Source organism: Cyprinodon tularosa, unplaced genomic scaffold (assembly GCF_016077235.1).
Source record: "Cyprinodon tularosa strain WSP-4 unplaced genomic scaffold, ASM1607723v1 ctg270, whole genome shotgun sequence".
Classification (NCBI taxonomy): domain Eukaryota; kingdom Metazoa; phylum Chordata; class Actinopteri; order Cyprinodontiformes; family Cyprinodontidae; genus Cyprinodon; species Cyprinodon tularosa.
This window is the reverse complement of record NW_024038975.1, coordinates 1,436,366-1,455,067: the sequence shown is the minus strand read 5'-3', so window position 1 is coordinate 1,455,067 and position 18,702 is coordinate 1,436,366. Positions and strand designations below refer to the sequence as shown.

Sequence of the window (18,702 nt, the reverse complement as noted above, 5' to 3'; positions counted from 1 at the left end):
AGCGTCGGATGCGGTGGTGTAAAGCACGCCGCCACTGGACTCTAGAGCAGTGGAGACGCGTTCTCTGGAGTGACGAATCGCGCTTCTCCATCTGGCAATCTGATGGACGGGTCTGGGTTTGGCGGTTGCCAGGAGAACGGTACTTGTCTGACTGCATTGTGCCAAGTGTAAAGTTTGGTGGAGGGGGGATTATGGTGTGGGGTTGTTTTTCAGGAGCTGGGCTTGGCCCCTTAGTTCCAGTGAAAGGAACTCTGAATGCTTCAGCATACCAAGACATTTTGGACAATTCCATGCTCCCAACTTTGTGGGAACAGTTTGGAGCTGGCCCCTTCCTCTTCCAACATGACTGTGCACCAGTGCACAAAGCAAGGTCCATAAAGACATGGATGACAGAGTCTGGTGTGGATGAACTTGACTGGCCTGCACAGAGTCCTGACCTCAACCCGATAGAACACCTTTGGGATGAATTAGAGCGGAGACTGAGAGCCAGGCCTTCTCGTCCAACATCAGTGTGCGACCTCACAAATGCGCTTCTGGAAGAATGGTCAAAAATTCCCATAAACACACTCCTAAACCTTGTGGACAGCCTTCCCAGAAGAGTTGAAGCTGTTCTAGCTGCAAAGGGTGGACCGACGTCATATTGAACCCTATGGATTAGGAACGGGATGTCACTTAAGCTCATATGTGAGTCAAGGCAGGTGAGCAAATACTTTTGGCAATATAGTGTATGTATGCAAAAAATAAAATTAATGTAAGTCAGTGTTAAGTCTTAATATGGATAGCAGCTTCCTACAAATGATTGTGGACTCCTGATGTTTTATTAGATATACTTTTTCAGCTATTTGTATGTAGGAAACCAACAATCATTGCAGTTAACGTTTGCATGTAAGCAACTAGATGTGGTGAGACTTGCTGAAATTTAATGAGTAGTACAACCAGGATGAAAATTAGATTATAGGGGTTTTGAACATGGCTGTTTAAGGGAGAAGTTCTGATAAATTATTTCAGCAACCCCTGAGCTACTGGGATATTTACTTACAGCCATCAGTCTGGTTTATAGAGATTAAGCCTGGAAAGGAGAAGACATCCAGGGACCAATGGTTGCATGAACGTCTACCCTGCTGATGTCAGGAGAAAAAGGGGACCGATTCAAGGTGATGGAAAAGAAGCAGCTAGGAACGTAACTCATAATAATATCATAACATTAATCACCGTACATCAAAAATGTCAACTCTTGAAACAGTGATTGAAAAACCACACCTGCATGCTATTTACATGACCATTTACATTTACACAAAACAAGAAGCTGAGGCTACAGTTTACACAGACACACCCCAAATTAAACAATAAGAATGTAAAGATTATTCCTGGTCAAGTGAGTCAGTATCAAATAAAAATTTTTTAAACACTACAGCCATTCTGTGTTGTTCCCAAATATATCCATCCCACTTCCAATGTCTTAAAGCACCATTTCACAAAACTCCAGTGATCACTAATGCCAACTTTAAGGTCAAAAGTCCAAAAAAATCACCATTTCTCCCCTGCTAGCTACCAATGTTTCTGCAATGATTGTGGGTTGCTGCTTTATAAGAATCACGCAAAATATCTGAAACATGTTTTAGAGAACTTTGTGAATGTATGCCACAAAGAATTATGGGAGTTCTGAAGGCAAAATAGGCTCCAACTAGGTACCAACAGGTTATGGTTAATAAAGTGATGATTGGATGAATGGTGATGATTCTTTATGATTGGTTTAAGGCTCTCATAATACAAAAAGTTCAGACTCAGTATCGATATCTGGGAAAGTTTTCAATGCTCTATACCATTTTCAATGCCTTCAATGGTGACTGCATAAGAATACATCATACAGCTAAAGGAGTCGCCAGAAGATTAATATTCTAGCTCTTAAATAAGCTTGCATCTCTGAGCATTTTGTTCTTTTTGAACAATAAATATTTTGCAAGTTTTAGTGACACAGACCCCAGGCATGATGCTACCACCACAATGCTCGACCACAAGTACAGCTTTCTTAAATTTGAAACAACTGAATTGATTTTTACAAACATTGTTTTCATCACTGAGACAAAATAGCTCAAGGTTTGTTTCATCAGGCCAGAAACCTCTTCAATCAAATGCGTTTGTCTTGTTTATCTTATGTTGGATTTTCATCATGTTGGAAAGGGACCTTGAATTTCCAACATTTCAGTTTATGGCTAGTTTAAGACTTTGTGACTCCTGAGTATTTTATCTGATTAATTGACTTTCCTCTGCCATTCAAATAGTTTAATCACATTTAACATGATAATGACTGTTGGAATAATTATGTATAAGATATTTAATGCTTGTTCTTATGATATATGATGTGTGACATATTACTGTTCCAGAGAGGTGTTGCACAAGCAGTATAGGTCAACTCTCAGGAAGTATTGCTCAAGCTTAACGAAACCAGCCGTTCTTTGAACATTTGACCGCAAGATATTTAAATGCTCTACCTTTGACCTGTTCACTGAGGCTGCAAATTGGATTGTCTAACTTGTTTCCCCTTCCTTTAGTGCAGCACTCAGCTATGTAACTAGGGAACGTCCTGACTTTAATAAATTGTGAGGAGAAAGCTGAGACCGGCAGAGAGGGTTGGAGATTGTAACTGCACAGTCTCTTCCTACTCTCCTCGCGAGTAAAAAAGAATTCTGACTCTGTGCCTTTCTTTCCTTGTCTTACAGTGTTTTAGGTGTTTGAACCTGATAATGACACATCCACACACCCCTCCAATCTAGTTTTGAAAGTTATTTACAATGTAATGTTGCTAAAATTGCTAAATAAATTTGATTATATAGATTACATTCTGTTCATTTCATAATTATATTTTATTTAACATTGCTCACACTCAGTCCTAAAACCAAATGAATCCCAACTAATGAATTGGAAGTCCTCAGTGCTTGTGCTTACAACAAATACCTTTTTTGTTAAATTGTTGGATTTTGTTTTCTCTTTTTCTATTGGGTTTGATAAATAATGTAAAATCTTGGAAGTGTGCTCTGTTCTAAAGTTAAACTCAAGAGTCTTTGAACGGGTCAAACACTGGCACTTAAGTTGATTCTCCATGCTGTGCAGTCAAAGCCAGGCTCACTAATCTGCCTGCGGCTTGTTCAACAGTTTCCCTCAAGTGCACGAATCAGTGAGACTGTTCCGCCTCCGAAAGGCTTTGGAAGGATGCAGAAGTCTTATGTCTGTTTCCCCTTTCCCCTATAGAGACCCACTAACATTTAACTAAAGGAAACATATGTACTGACCTTTAGAGTTACATATGTTGAAGCAGCATTGCATTCGGGTGCTTCTTGTCTCCTTGCAGGTCTCCTTTTTACTTTTATGTGCTTTTTAAATGCTTACAGGACCATTGGCAATTGTTTTTTTTTTTTGTTAAAGCCTTTTAAAACTAAATGAAACACAAGCTGTTGACTGTAATTGCATCTTTTACCTTTCAATTGAATAAATGCGATTCTTTTCTTTGTTTGAGCGACAATGTAATAGCTTTTATTTTCCTTTATAAAACAGAGCTACATGCAACTGTTATGTTTTAGAACTTATTTTATTCTTTAACATGGATGAACTTTTTGTATAATTGAAATTTATGTAAAGAGAAAACATGAGGAGTTGATTCACTCCATCTTGCAACCAAATAGTTTTTGTTTTTGTTCAGAAGTGTCCAGAAGTAGTTTGAGACTATATGCCAAATACAGCAGTAGGACATTGTTACACCATTTACACTGTTAGTTTGGCAAATAATGCAAATTATAAAAGAAAGGATGTCAGTTGAGACCCTCAAGGCGGCTTCATTTAGTCTAAAAGTACTGAAGCAGATCAGATGAGCAGCGCAGAGCAGGCGTGATGTGAAGTGGGCGTTGAAGGTTGCAACAAAGCTTTATAATCTAAACCACGCTGTCTGAGTCCACTGGCAGGTCGTCATCCAGCCACTTCCTCTCAGCAGAGAGATCATAGAGCACTGTGAGGCAGCTCATAGCAGCTTGAGAAAAAGATCAGTTTGGCTTCTAGAAACAGCCATGGATGCGCTGATAACAGGGGTGGTCGTGCTCTTCTCTCTTTTTATGCCCGTTCGTTGTTCAGGTGAGTGAAATACTTACAAATATTTTCTTAAACTCCCTTTTCTGATTTGTTGTGTTTCATTATAAAGAACCATTTTTTTTTAGATAAAGCCATTAGTTTGTATTGAGGCAGTTAGGTTACATGGAATTTAAACATTCATTTTGTTTTAAAGATTGTTTCTTTAAACAAGCTGGTTCTACAGCAATAGTCTGAGTAGTCTGCATTAGCTTTGTGGTAAATATCCGGTCAACAGAAATGAACACTTAAAACATTAAATTATTTATGTTTTTTTTTTTTTTTTTTTTTTTTTTTTTTTTTTTTACTTTTTTTGTGCAAAAAGTCTTTTTGTTTTTGTGTGTTTAAGACTTGTTTTACAAAGGATGTCAAATTCCAGGATAACAAATGAAAACCCACAGAAATATTATTAGATGCTCCAAATAATCCAAAATTAATTTTGGTCAAAATTTAAATTTTTCATTTCATTACTTTGTGTATAATCTCTTAGAAATCAAAAGTCAGTTAAAGATGTTATAGATGATGTTGTTGGTTCATGGGAAGAATTTTTTTTCTGATCTGGTTATAATTTATATTTCTCCACATTAAAAGATTTAAATTAGAAGAAAAAGGAAAAAAAAATGCTTTCAAATCAAGATATCCTGGTTTAGTTTACTGTAATCAAAGTTTTCATTATTTAACTATAAAGAGTTTAATCCAAACAAACAAAAATGTCATCTTTATGTAGTTTGGTAAATATTGTATTTTTTATCTAGCAAAAATATGCAAATTTCAAAATACCTTTAAATTAAACTGCTTCACTGGGAAAAAGAGAAAAATAATCTTCACTGTATGGTAACAAGCCTCATTGAATTATTTATTTTTTATAGTGTTTAAAGATTTTATTTTACACCTTAGAGAAATATTACCAGAAACAAAAAACAAACCTTATGTCCTTTGTAAATCATCTTCAGTTTATAGGGGCTTTATGATTTTAAATAACTTTTGTTGAATATTTTGCTTTGGAAGCAAGGCCATTAAAGATGTGGGTCTTCTTGGCAGGGTTTTATGGGTTGATGCCAGAAAGCATCAGCTGTCCGTAAAAACGGACAAACACAAGGCCAAAGCAATAAATACTTTCATCTGTGCGCATATGAGTAGTCTATGAGGACGACATTCACCAGGCCACATTAAGTTATATTTCCGCTTTATTTCTGATGGTATTGAATTTATCTGTTCCCTCAAAATTTTAAAGGCAATACCTTATTATCACTGAGTGGAAAACGTTTTTTTTTAGATCATTGCAAATTTATTACAAATAGAGGACTAAGACATCCCATTTATGCAACTCTCTTCGGCCAGTGCAATTAAGCTCTAAATTAATCTGAGGTGAATATTGTTTCCACTGATCATCCTTAAGATTTTTCTAAGGCTTAAATTGAGTCTACTTGTATAAATTTGTGTAGTTGGACAAGGAAAGGCACATAGTGTAATGGCTCAGAAAGTAGGACCCAGAATTCAGGCAAGACGCACAGTGAATTACCCAAGAAGTGTTTATTCAAACAACAACGGATCGACTCTGCAGTGGCAGTGGCTGCAGCAGCTAGGGCGTTTGAGGCAGGAACACAGGTTAGTTAATACGATAATCTGACGGAGGATTATTATGAGCGCTTGAGTCACTGACCTGGTTTGACAGTTCAGTCTGTGCCCAGAGAATGAGGGTGAATCCAGCTAGTCGACTGGCAAGACGCAGCAGAGAGTTCAAGATGGTGAAGCCTTGAACGCTGCAGAGCTGACAGGAAATCAGATCCGAGCAGATGAAGGAAGGCAAGATGATCCACAGGGTAAAGTCAAGAGGCAGATCCAAGTTCAGTCCACAGAACAGTCCGACAGGTGTCGAAAGACAGACCAGGCAAACAGATCAGACAGGGGCAGGCAGGCTCAAAAGTCCAAATACAGAAACATATCAGACAATCAGAACACTATATTAACGGTGGAGAACTCTCAACACCAAAGGGTCAACAAATAATCTGGCACTGATGGCTGTGAAACAGACAGCTTAAATACGAAACTGGAACAGGTAGATCTGATGAGTGATGAGGAACAGGGCAGAGCTAGACAGGTGAATGAAAGGAGTAATCAAGCCAGCCAACCGCGCCAAAACCATGACACACACCCGTATGTATAACATGCCACAGGGCATGTTTTAGCTCAAACTTTCAGCATGAAGTCAAGGGAAATATCTGTAGTCCTCTGGGATAGGATTTTCTTGATGCACAGAAGGATACAGGGAAGGATACAGAAACACTTCAGCCATTTTGAAGTCTTAATGTGTAGCCCCCTTCATTCAAAAACAAAAAAAGTTTGGAAAAAGGGTTTGCTATAAGGCTCCTGAAAAACTCTTAGACCATGAAAATAAAAATTATCTGGTCTGATGAAGCAATGACTGGACACTTTCGTGTTAATGAAGAATGACTGCGTATTATTGGGTAAATTGACTATTTAAATATATGTTTACAGTGGTATAGATTAAATGAATATACAGTGCTTTGAAAAAAATGTCACCCCATTTTCTTATTCCCCTAAATGAAATCACGTGCAATAAACAACCTGTAATGTTATCTCAGAAGAGTCCAGCTTTTTTTGTCTGTTGTTCGAGAGATTAAGGTAACAAAGAGCATCATGAAGTTGAATAGTTTTAATCAGGATTAGGCTTTACCGGTAAATGTTTAATCCATCATCTAAAAACGAGGAAGGTGTAACATGATTTAAAATCCAGGGAGGAAATCAGGACCATCAATAGTTACAGGAGCTGCAACATGTTGGCTGTAATAAAGTCACAATAATTGCATGGCCTCACCATCATAGACTTTGTCCCTGTTCATGGACATTTGAGGTAGATTACATTTTGCCTGGAATTTCAGGACCGCTAAAGACCTACTGAGTCAAAGCTGCCCACATAAACTGGGTGGAAGGGTCTAGGCAGAGAAGCAGCCAAGAGGCTGTTTGAGCTGCTCAATTTTTACAAATGTGTTCCACAAACCTGGCAGCTTTGTGGAAGTGGAGCAAAAGAATAGCAACGCTTGATTTTTGTCTAAAGCTGTCAAGGTTGGATGGAGGGTTTTTGAGCACCAAATACAGACGACAAATACAGATGATTTTTGCTGATTTAATTAGATTCCCACAGGCAACTGAGGCAAATTTCAAAAATCAAAAACACTGAAAACCAAAAAAGCAGGAGACATCATGGGAAAACACACAAGGGGAGCGAAGAGATGAGGAAGCAACAAATCAACAACAAACCAGCAACGAGAATAGGTAGGGTATATATGGGGAGTAGAACAAAGAATGGGCTAATGTGCTGATATGGAGCAGGTGTGAATAGAGCTAACTAAAGGGAGCCAAGGGAAAGGGAACAGGCACAAGGGGGCAACAGACAGAAAGTAACACTTAAGAAATACAAAACTGACAGAAATCAACTACAGAGAACCAAAATTACAAAGAAACTAAAAATAAACCTAAACAGAGGGAAGAACCCAGACAAAGGACATGTTGAGGGCACATTGAACTTGCACCAAGTGGGTGGTAATACTATAGTACCAGTTTGGCTTGTCATGGTCTTACTAGTGTGCTATTGCTGGGGCATAACAGATAGGAGGAAGAGATAGTTTTCTTTAGCATAGATAGATCAGAACTGAGGGGAAGATGGATGGAGCCATATGAATGGTGGAATTCCCTTTTTATTTTATATACATCCATACATAAATACATCTTTTAATGAAGAAAAATGTGTCTGTTACAAAAAGTTTTTACAATCCGCATCTGAAAGGTAATAGGCCGAAGCACCCATTTTGTAAATGCCTTTTCCTTAACAACCAAGAAAAAAGAATATAATCATAATAATCAAATTTAAAAAATTGAATATCCCAATATAATAGTATTTTGTTCTCAAATGATCTTAATTTACAGCTGGTAACATAAGCACTTATTATTTTAATTTTTTTACTATATCCTGGAATAAAACCTGCTATGCACTTCAGAAGATTCAAGCAAAATGTGTATCTTCATAAAATAAATCTTTATTGGAAAAAAAATAAGGGGGGGGGGGGGGGGGGGGGTAGTAAAACTATAAGCTGTGTATTCATCAGTACATTCACAAATGTGTACTACTTCTTGTGGGTATGACATCAACTCCCAAAGAAACGGTTCAGTTTTTGAAGTGGAAACATATCTTAAGTATTTAAAAACATTTTGTTCTGGACTTCTGTCTGCTAAAATAACCCAAGACTTTGTAATGGAAACAGAGTACAAACTTCAAAAATATAATTTACTGAAAAGTAAGTGAAACCTACGGTCAGTGGCACGGGAAGGGGGGTGCTGCGGGGGCTGCAGCCTCCCTCGTCATAGCATCAGCCCCCCATGGTGGGGGGGCTGTGGAGTAACATAATATTGTACTTAAAAACATGAAATTATTTATGTATTTATTTTTTAAAAGACTGTTTGATATAGGATTAAAATGATGGGCTGTGTATAAGATATAAACTAATGATTCATTATTTTAATATTTCATAAAAAACTAGGCTACTCCCCCGGAAGCTTCCGCCACCTTACATTCGTTTAGGCATGGCTAGCAATAGGCAGCAGAAACGTATTTCTGACTATTTCGAGGTGAGAAATGGTTTTAATTCCCCTATACTGCCGCATTTAGCGTTATTTATGTGCCTATTCGTCGTAGTCCTGTGGCTGAAGAAGTCTACGCTAGAATAAGGCTGCATATTACTAAATATTATGTCTGTGTTAAGCTATTTAGTGATAAAATATGAAATTAGTTTTTATTTGTGTGTGTTTTTTGTTTCAGATATGAAATCATTCCCCATATCCATAGTCGAATGGACTTTCAAGACGTTCAATGCTCAGTTTACAGTGGGCTATATTTAGGCCATGTTTTATTCAAGTATTCCTGATCCTGTTGATTGGGAGCTGTTGTTTGTTTAGAATGGTTAAAAGAGAAGAAATAAAGTTTAAAATGTTCATGCTTTGTTCCGATGCATTTTAAATGGCAGTTTTTGGCGACAAATGTAGGCCTACAATATTATGTTAAAAACGTCAGCCACAGCCCTCAACATAATAACGTCACGTGTTTTCCAACCCAGCCATCAGCCCCCCTCGCTTGAAACGGCTTCCAGCGCGCCTGCCTACGGTACATATATATACAAAGAAGATGCGGCATAACTGTGCCATCCTGAAATAGTGCTTAACACGATGGATGTGTAATACAGAGCTGTAAGAAAGTATTTCAGTTCTTCTGTGTTTTTGTTTATTAAAAAACATTTTAGAATCAATGAAACAACAAGCACAAAATGCTGTGTTCAAAGAATGATTTACTGAAAAGATAAATTACTAGAATCCAGCCAAAATATGTTACCCTACGAGGTAGGTTTGAAAAATTTCTAAGCATTTGGTGCTTTTAAAATCTACAGGGAGAAAGATTATCCACAAATGGGGAACACACTCCACTGCAATGAAGCTTCGAACAAGCATTCAGTCTACCAAAATTACTCTTAAAGCGCAGCAGCAAATCATCTAGGATCAGGCCTCACTTTTCTAAGTTAAGGTTAGACCTGACATGGTGGTTTGATCCCCAGGATGATTGGGGGAAGTACTCAAACGTGAAACAGCTTAAAAGTGTATGTTATCTCTACTGCGAGGCTAAAAACCAGTCTATTTACCCATAATTATTAGAGTGGTGGTAGTGTGGATGGTCTTGTGCTTTTTTACTGCCCTGGGAACTGGTAAAGTTATTCTACTCTCTAGCAGATAACCCTTAGGAACAATGTTCAACCATCACAGTTGGATAATCCCTTAGCTATCCTGCGGGACAATTATCTAATGCACACCAAAAGCTGCATCTCTGAATAACAGCGGCCTAAAAAAGTCAAAACTCAAACCTGTTGAGGTGCTTTGGTGTCATGTTTAACTGGCAGTTCATACAAAACAGAAGAAAAAAAAACTTTCCAATGTGGTCAAAGTAAGAGATGAAAATTCAACCACAGTGACGTAAACGATTCACTGACGGGTCTTACAAACATCTGACAGCAATTGTTATTGTTAGAGCTTTGCACAGCTAGATGTAGGTTATAGGGGGCAGATGCCGATTTTACCAGTTTGGTTTAAACAACTTATTTTTACTTATAATTACAGTGAGGAAAAAAAGAATTTGAACACCCTGCTATATTGCAAGTTCTCCCACTTATAAATCATGGAGCAGTCTGAAATTGTCGTCATAGGTGCATGTCCACTGTGAGAGACACAATCAAAAATATATATATATTGTATTATATACGTTTTTTTACACTATTTATTTGTATGATAGAGCTGCAAATAAGTATTCGAACACCTGTCTATGAGCTACAATTCTGACCCATAAAGATCTTTTAGTCTGCATTCAAAATGTCCACCTCCACTCCATTTATTTTCCTAAATTAGATGCACCTGTTTGAGGTCGTTAGCTGCATAAAGACACCTGTCCACCCCATGCAATCAGTAAGAATCCAACTATTAACATGGCCAAGCTCAAAGAGCTGCCAAAGACACTGGAGACTAAACTGAACACCTCCACAAGGCTGGAAAGAGCTACGGGGAAATTGCTAAGCAGCTCGGTGAAAAAAAGTCCACTGTTGTAGCAAATATTAGAAAATGGAAGAAGCTAAACATGACTGTCAGTCTCACTCGGACTGAGGATCCGTGCAAGATCTCAGCTCGTGGGGTCTCCGTGATCTTAAGAAAGGTAGGTGAGAAATCGGCCCAGAACTACATGAGAGGAGCTGGTCAATGTCGTGAAAAGAGGTGCGACCACTGTTTCCAAGGTTACTGTTGGTAATCCACTAAGACGTCATAGTTTGAAATAATGCATTGCATGGAAGGTTCCCCTGCTTAAACCAGCACATGTCAAGGCCTGTCTTAAGTTTGCCATTCAACATTTGGATGAGGAGTCATGGGAGAAAGTCATGTAGTCATATGAGACCAAAATAGAACTTTTTGTTCATAATTCCACTAACTGTGTTTGGAGGAAGAAGAATGATGAGTACCATCCCAAGTACACCATCCCTACTGTGAGACATGGGGGTGGTAGCGTGATGTTCTGGGGGTGTTTTTCTGCACATGAGACAGGGCGACTGCACTTTATAAAGGAGAGGATGACCGGAGCATGTATTGGGATATTTTGGGGAACAACCTCCTTCCCTCAGTTAGAGCATTAAAGATGGGTGGAGGCTGGGTCTTCCAACATGACATGACCCGAAGCACAGCCAGGATAACCAAGGAGTGGCTCTGGAAGAAGCATAGCAAGGTGCTGGCATGTCTGGAGTTGAGGAAGCTCAACTCTGTGTTTCTCAGCGACATCTCAGAAACCTGACTGATCTAGAGAAGATCTATGTGGAGGAGTGGGCCAAAATTCCTCCTGCCATGTTTGCAAATCTGGTGAAGAACTACAGGAAACATTTGACCTCTGTAATTGCAAACAAAGGCCACTGTAAAAAAAATATTAACATTGATTTTATCAGGTGTTCAAATACTTATTTGCGGCTGTATCACACAAATAAATAGTTAGAAAAAATCATACATTGTGATTATTTTTTTTTTTTAGACCATGTCTCTCACAGTGGACATGCTCCTACGATGACCATAGCAGCAACATAACAGTAGAACCCACTTTGTCAGACCAGGCACATCGTTACACACATGGTTCCAGTGCTTCGGCCCCAGATGTGTTCTGAATAGCCTCAGATCTTACAAAAGAACATGGTTAGAGGAAAATGTCTGTTGAGCTCAAAAAATACATTAAACACACATTTGTATTAAAATCAATCATATTTTTTCAGTTGTAATAGATATAATCGCCAGCTGAAGGTAACCTGATAATGAGTCAGAGAAGAAGTCCAGTAGCGCAACTGCTCGCAAAGACATGGTGTAGAGAACTTTAAAATGCTTTTTAGTTCAGGATCGTCTGCCTATTTTATTTACCACTCTGAAAGTTATACTAAACGCCAAGAGCAAGGCTACAATAGTGGACATTGATCATCAGTGTAGCCAAGAACTCATTAAGAGCGATAGAAGCTGGTTCACGCAGGAACAGCTGGAAGCTCTGGCTGAAGAAAGCAGTAAAAACTGCATGATGCCTGAATGGATTAATTTTAAAAATAAAGTGGAGGATGTTCTTTTTCTGGGTGGATCATCAAAATAAGTGGTCCTCCTGATGGTCAATCATTCTACTGATATGTCTACGTAAGGCCGTCCTACTTGCTCGTCCCCATTTTCACTTACCGGTAGTGAGTCTGACATAGTGGAAAAATTGCAAATCTTCTTTTAGAAAGTAAGCATCTATGAGCAATGCAAACAGCAACTTTTAAACAGTGCGTGCACAAAGAGAAATGGGCTCCTGCAGGCTCTCACATGCGTTTAATAAGCGTTCTCTATCAGGAGCAGGTACAGGTTTGTGCATGTGCAGGTTTGTGCATTTTTTTAATAGGAGAGGGCAGGTCTTTTCAAAAATAAGCAAAAACCTTAATTATACCTTTAAGTTAAACCTAATTGTCAATTATTAAACCAGCAATATCGGTGTGGAGCTTTACTCTAAAAAGCATAATCAGCAGGGTTTTGAAGAGGGACTTTGACCCTACAATTTAAAGTGTTGTTGGATTTGCATCACGATCTGAAAAGCATTTGGTCCTTTTAGCAGCTTAAAGAAAGTTCTGTCAAAAAATGTACATTTTGCTTGCATAAACCCTCGTAAACCTCTGATCAAGATACACAAAAAAGTGTGAAACATAATTTTAAGTTGTGCATTTTCATCTTAAAGTCAATTTTGTGTTACATGGAGCAGAGAATTATGTTTACGATGTAACCAAACTTATTTTTCCCCCCGAAATGGTACTTTCACAATTCTTGGTCATCAGCTATGCTAATTAAAATAAAGAGCTGTTAGACATTTTATAAAAGCTGCTTCTTTGCGTGTTGTACTGATGATATCAGGTTAAAAAAAAAAAAAAATTTACCATGCACTAATAATGTGCATGTCTAGATTTCAAAAACTAGATAAGACCCAAAGGCTAGCATCAAAACTGCTACAACAGCTCCTTTATATGGTCAGCATTCCTATTGTGTTCATTGAAGTAGAAATGTGACAAATCTTGGTTTTTAGATGTATAAAAATAACACATGAATGGAAGAACTGTTCTGCTCTAAAGCAGCCTTAGAAGATGGAGATGTGACAAAGACGTTATAGCCAATCTGAATCTAACCCGGCTGTCCTCTTTCTTTCAAGGCTGCTCTACCAACAGCACACAGAGATAAACGAGCCTCAACATAACCTCAAAAGCAGCCCATCGCACTGACAGGAAGACATTTAGGGCTTTCAGCTCCGGATATGTAGTTTCTTATTTCCTGTTCTTTCTAATCTCTCTCACTGTAATGCAATTTTACCACCCAATTTTACAAATAGATGAGTCCATTTATGATTTTTTCCCCCCACTGTTCAAGCTTCTAAAAAAAGCACAGTTTAAATTAATGTTTAAATGTATTGATTATTTCATTTGTAATCTGATTTTTTATATGCAGACTCAGGGAAATAAAGTTCTGATGATTAATCTTGTATATTTCACTTTAGGAAAAATTCAGTAAAAAAAAACCTGAAGGAAACAATATCGGCAAATTAAATCTATGATTGCAAGACAATGAAGAAAATGGCTTATTTCCTGTAAACAGAGGCTGCAAATGCAAGAAACGTGTAACATGGTGGCTGTTTAGTTTAGAAATGATGGCCAAATCTAAATCATGAACTGAAACAAGAAGCAGATATAAACTTAAGGTCAAACAGCATCACACTGCAAGTTAACCGTCATGGAATCCAAAAAAAATGTCTGACCCATTAATGTGAGTTCCATTTAAAGTGAGAAGATCACCGCAGAAACGTGCTCAAAGAAATACCTTCAGCTAAAAAAAAAAATCATTCAGCAATTGTGTGACAAAGCATGCAAATTGGGATGTACAAAAATATCAGCATGTGCACCAAGTATAGATTTATTTTGATTGTAGTTAATTTTTTAAATGGTTAAAGAACTCTACTGTACCCTTTTGCAAATATTAGTGGAGGAAACCGCATCATTTTTAACAGGCTCCCCAACTTCAATTTGGGCCTGAAAAAATCCCCCTACTTAAAACATGCTACAGGCAGCTTGTGATCATGTTGTAACATCATTAAAATTGTGTAAATAAAAGATAATATACCATCCACAGCTGTATATATGCTCCTAATGGAAACAAATCTAGTTCTGCTATAGATGAAGCAGTTACATCCGCTTCATCTGTTATCTTTCTGTTCTGTTTTCAGATGGTTTTTTCACTGATCCGGTAATCTGCTACTTTTTGGATGCGTTCCTGATGGTCTACTGTATCGCAGTAACGGCACTGTTCTTCAGAGAAAAAGTGAGTACTTGCACAGGTCATCAATACTTTACAAACTATAGGTCAGAATAGATTAAATGTCTCTGCAAAAGAATAGACTATATAATCCATCAGTAGCTAAACTTTAAAAACATTGCCTTCCTAGATAATGTTAACCCCTCCGATTTTTTCTTTTTAAAGATTTTATGAGATAAACTAATGGAGTTTTGGAAAAATTTTTAAAAAAAACCTTTTTTTTTTCAAATGAAAACCAAAAAGTGTGATCCAGCTGTCCTCTGAAAGACTCAGAAATTATTTAGTGAAGAAGCAGCATGACGAAGATGAAGGAAAAACAGATGGCAGACCAGAGATGAATAATTGCAGGTGTGTTAAGTCAGGCTAAACACTATCTGAAGGTTTGGATATCTCAGATTACCATTCATTCAATTTAACAACTGAAATAAAACAAAAGTGAAAGAAGGTACAATTGCAAATCTACCAAGACAATGCTGCCCACCTGAACTGTTATACCATACAATTAGAGCATTTAAACAGGCCCATGGCAACACTGGAGGGTTAAATCAGACTGAGAAGCTATGGTAAGGTTTGAAAACTGATAGTTGCACATATTCTACGTCCAGTTTAACTAAGATTTAGCTAATTTTCAAAGAACTGGGCCCCATTTCACAAAGCAGGGTAAATGGTAATCTAGAGTAAATTCTGGGGTAAACTGCATACCCTGACTTTTCTGTTTCATAAAGCAAGGATGCCACAATTTTTAATAAAATAATGACAAAAAATGAGTCCATGAAGCAACCCTGCTCAGTAGGAGATATTGGCAGCCATGGCCCGGTACACATTTTTTCATTCATTACTGCCTGTTATGTTGCACGGCAAGAAAATATGTAATCTCTGTGTTATTTTATCTAAGTTTCTTCAAATTTAGAGTTTAGCTGTCAACCTGTTCCCATGGGGAATCTCCTCATCTGTGTTCCATTGATAAGGGCTTTTCACACGCTCAAAGATGATTCAATGCAGAGTTTAGTTAAGTGTCGATATCCCCTTTTTCTGAAATCAAAGGGATAGAACAACTCGGAGTATCTGCTTATTAATCATGGAAGGACAGCTCTGATACAGATATTGATTGATTGACTTTATTTATTTTATTGAAATTTACTGGTTACGTCGGCTCAATAGTCGAAAAGAAGTGCCAAAGGGAGGAAAAGGTGCATGGGGGTATATACAGTATATACAGTACATCCTCATATATGTATATATAACAGCTGTAGTTTAGGATTATTCATCCATCCATTCATTATCTGACATGCTTGTCAATTGGGGTTGCAAGGGGTGCTGGTGCCTATCTCCAGCAGTCCTCAGAATTATTATACAGGGTTATTGCACAGGTTATTAAATGGGTATTTATATAGATGGGTATTTATATATAATTAAACCAAAAGTTCATCCTGCAATTATTGGCTCAGGGTATTTAGTGACAAAATATGTAAGCCCCAAAAACAAAGAGTCAAATTCTTCTCCAAAAAGAAATAAATATAAATGAAAGGCTCATCAAAATATTGTTGTATTCCTGTTATTATTTATTTTGCTTAAAATGTTTGATTTAATCTTTGTTTATTTTTGGTTTAGTTCTCCAAAATGAAGTTTGCTCCACCTGAGTCTGTAAGTTTCCAAACTTGACAAAAATGTCTTTAAGCAATATTTTCTCTAATCAGCTTTCCATATAAGCTATATACTTCTCCTAACTCCCTATGCATTTTATTCTCTTTTCTAAAAAAAATAAGGAGGATAAAGGGGGCATTTATCAGGTAAGGGCATTCACCCCTTTGTTCAAATGATCACTTTTTGTCAGACTTTGCTGCTCTGCTCACATCTATTTATTGCTTAATCCTTTTGTTTTAGGAACTTGAGAGGCCAGATGCTGATCCTTATCAACAGATTCATCCAAAAAAAGCAAAGGTTAGTGTAAATCTTCTTTGAACTCATTTCCACTTGTAACCTTCCTCCTTTTTTTCATCATGTTGTTTTGTCCTTCCAGAAAAAAACTGACAAGAAGCGACCAAAGGTAAACTAGCCTGCTAATCTGACATGTGAAACTCATTTTGAATTAAGTAAAAACATTTTCAGCCTTTTTATGACTCCATTCAGCATAAGTCGAACCAGCAACAGAGTTAAAATAAATTAGTTCAAATTAATTATTTATCAGCAAAAAATCTGAGAAAAAAAACTTTATTGATATACAATTTTGTTTTAACATCATAGAATTCAATAACCAATGTTCCAGCTGCTTTGTCTGAACTTCATGCTGACAGGATGTATTATATTGTCTTTCTTTTACACTCATTTGCATCATGAAGAATAAAAAACACTATTTTAAGTAAACCCCAAACTTGCTAAACACAAAGTGTAGATTTTTTTTTAAAGATATGTAAACTGTGACAATTTAATGTCAAATAACGGTCTACCATCATATTTATAACATTTTAAACTCCCAAAATCAGAAGCATTTTGAAATCTATTTACCCTCTCAGGCTCAAATTAAGTTGTAGTTGCAGGAAAAATCTGATATTTTGAGAAAAAGATCATATGGGGTAGTAATATACAATTCAGACTTTTTTTTTGATGGACCTTCACATGCAATGAATTCTGGGATGTTGCAGATTTGCAACAGTGGCCCAGAGTGGTAAATTAACACTGAAGACTGAATCTGATATGAACGTTAACTTTATTTGAATGTAACAAACAAAAAGTTAACAAAACAAAATTCGAAAAATAAATTTTCTCTCACAAATTAGAGACAACTTTTTCTCACACTTTTTCTCCACCGACATCTCAAAACCTCTTGAGGAGGCTGTTTCTGTTAAACTATTGCTCAAAATATAGGCAAACTAGTAGATAAAGCATGTAGCTCCATTGGTACCTGTTTGGGCACACGTTGTGAATCCACAACATTGAAATCGAGATGCCTCTGGTGAAAAACCCAGAGGAGATAAAATCTACTAATTGGCATGTGTCATATCTATACACATTCATGATTCATCTTATGTAGTATTGATTTCAAAATAATGGAAATTGGTAGTGATACTTACATGAAATTGGTGCTTAGAAAATGTGTTTCAGTGACACCAAGGACTCAGCCATGTTGAAAGTGAGTCAGCAGTGCTATCTGGTGAGCTGGAGAGAAACTGTTTGTTGTAAATGCACACAGTCTTTCTGTTGTACTTCTGAGTAACAAAAGCTCTTAACATATGGATGTGGAATAATTAGCTAAGTGGCTTTTAGCTGTTGCAAATCTGCAACATCTGCCTGGAGAGGGTTAATCTAATAACTATAAGCCTACTGTACAGTTTCAGCACTACTATTTCTGATATTGCCATACTTGTTCCCTGCTATAGCTATGGCATAGCAGAACATTTCAATGTGAAGCTTTACCTCTGTCTCTTCCCTTCATTGCCAGGGCAACCCTGAAAGATCAGCACCCGTATAAATCCGTCCCTTCGACCTGCCCGGTCTCCTTAGGAATGTACTCAACATCTCCAGAGACAGTGAAGCGAACCGCAACTGAGATTATTGGATGAATCTTGCCAGTTTTACTTTAAGTTTTAAGTACTCTTTCCTTTTCTCCTTGCTTTAATGTAACCTATTAACACTTTCCATTTAATTTGCTGGTAGGATGTCTAACAGACATAACGGGCTTTAAAGCAGCCAAGAGCAGATATGTACATAGGCTGTATGAAACAAGAACCCAAGTTTCATTGACCTGCATAAATCAGACAAAATTTTTCCTTTTTTGGGTCAGTTAGTAATAACTGAATTATTTGTTTGCTTAAAATGGCAATATTTTTATATACATCTCCTTATATGGAATGCAGAAATCTATTTTAACTGTTTATTGGCTTGTTGTTTATTTAACCTGCAATCATTCTGCAACTATATGAATTACTTTCAATAAAATGAATTATGGCGATTTGTACCTTTAGAAGGGTAATGAACTGTATGCAGCAAAACACATGTCAAAACACTTGGAAAACAGTTTTAATGATGTTTACAACAAAAAAAGAACTGTACATTTACAGTAAAAGATTATCTTTGTATGTGTATAAAAACAAAAATACAGCAGACAAATGCATCAAATTCTACTATGTATCC

At 37.1% G+C, this 18,702-nt stretch overlaps 1 protein-coding gene across 1 annotated transcript; it reads left to right on the top strand.

Annotated features, from left to right (window-relative positions):
- Positions 1 to 3,931: 3,931 nt before the first annotated feature.
- On the top strand, positions 3,932 to 18,692 carry LOC119786405 (T-cell surface glycoprotein CD3 zeta chain-like). The gene is made up of 7 exons (XM_038289724.1): positions 3,932 to 4,122; positions 14,483 to 14,577; positions 16,183 to 16,215; positions 16,338 to 16,361; positions 16,456 to 16,512; positions 16,592 to 16,618; positions 18,011 to 18,692. Exons 1-7 carry the CDS (start codon positions 4,059 to 4,061, stop codon positions 18,038 to 18,040), a joined length of 330 nt encoding a protein of 109 aa, XP_038145652.1. The 5' UTR covers positions 3,932 to 4,058; the 3' UTR covers positions 18,041 to 18,692.
- Positions 18,693 to 18,702: the final 10 nt, after the last annotated feature.

Bases quoted from the DNA above. Each gene is read 5' to 3' on its own strand.
- LOC119786405 (XM_038289724.1), top strand. From the start codon at position 4,059: ATGGATGCGCTGATAACAGGGGTGGTCGTGCTCTTCTCTCTTTTTATG. The intron at 4,123-14,482 runs GTGAGTGAAATA...TTCTGTTTTCAG, and splicing joins TATGCCCGTTCGTTGTTCAG to ATGGTTTTTTCACTGATCCG. The intron at 16,362-16,455 runs GTAAGGGCATTC...CTTTTGTTTTAG, and splicing joins ATAAAGGGGGCATTTATCAG to GAACTTGAGAGGCCAGATGC.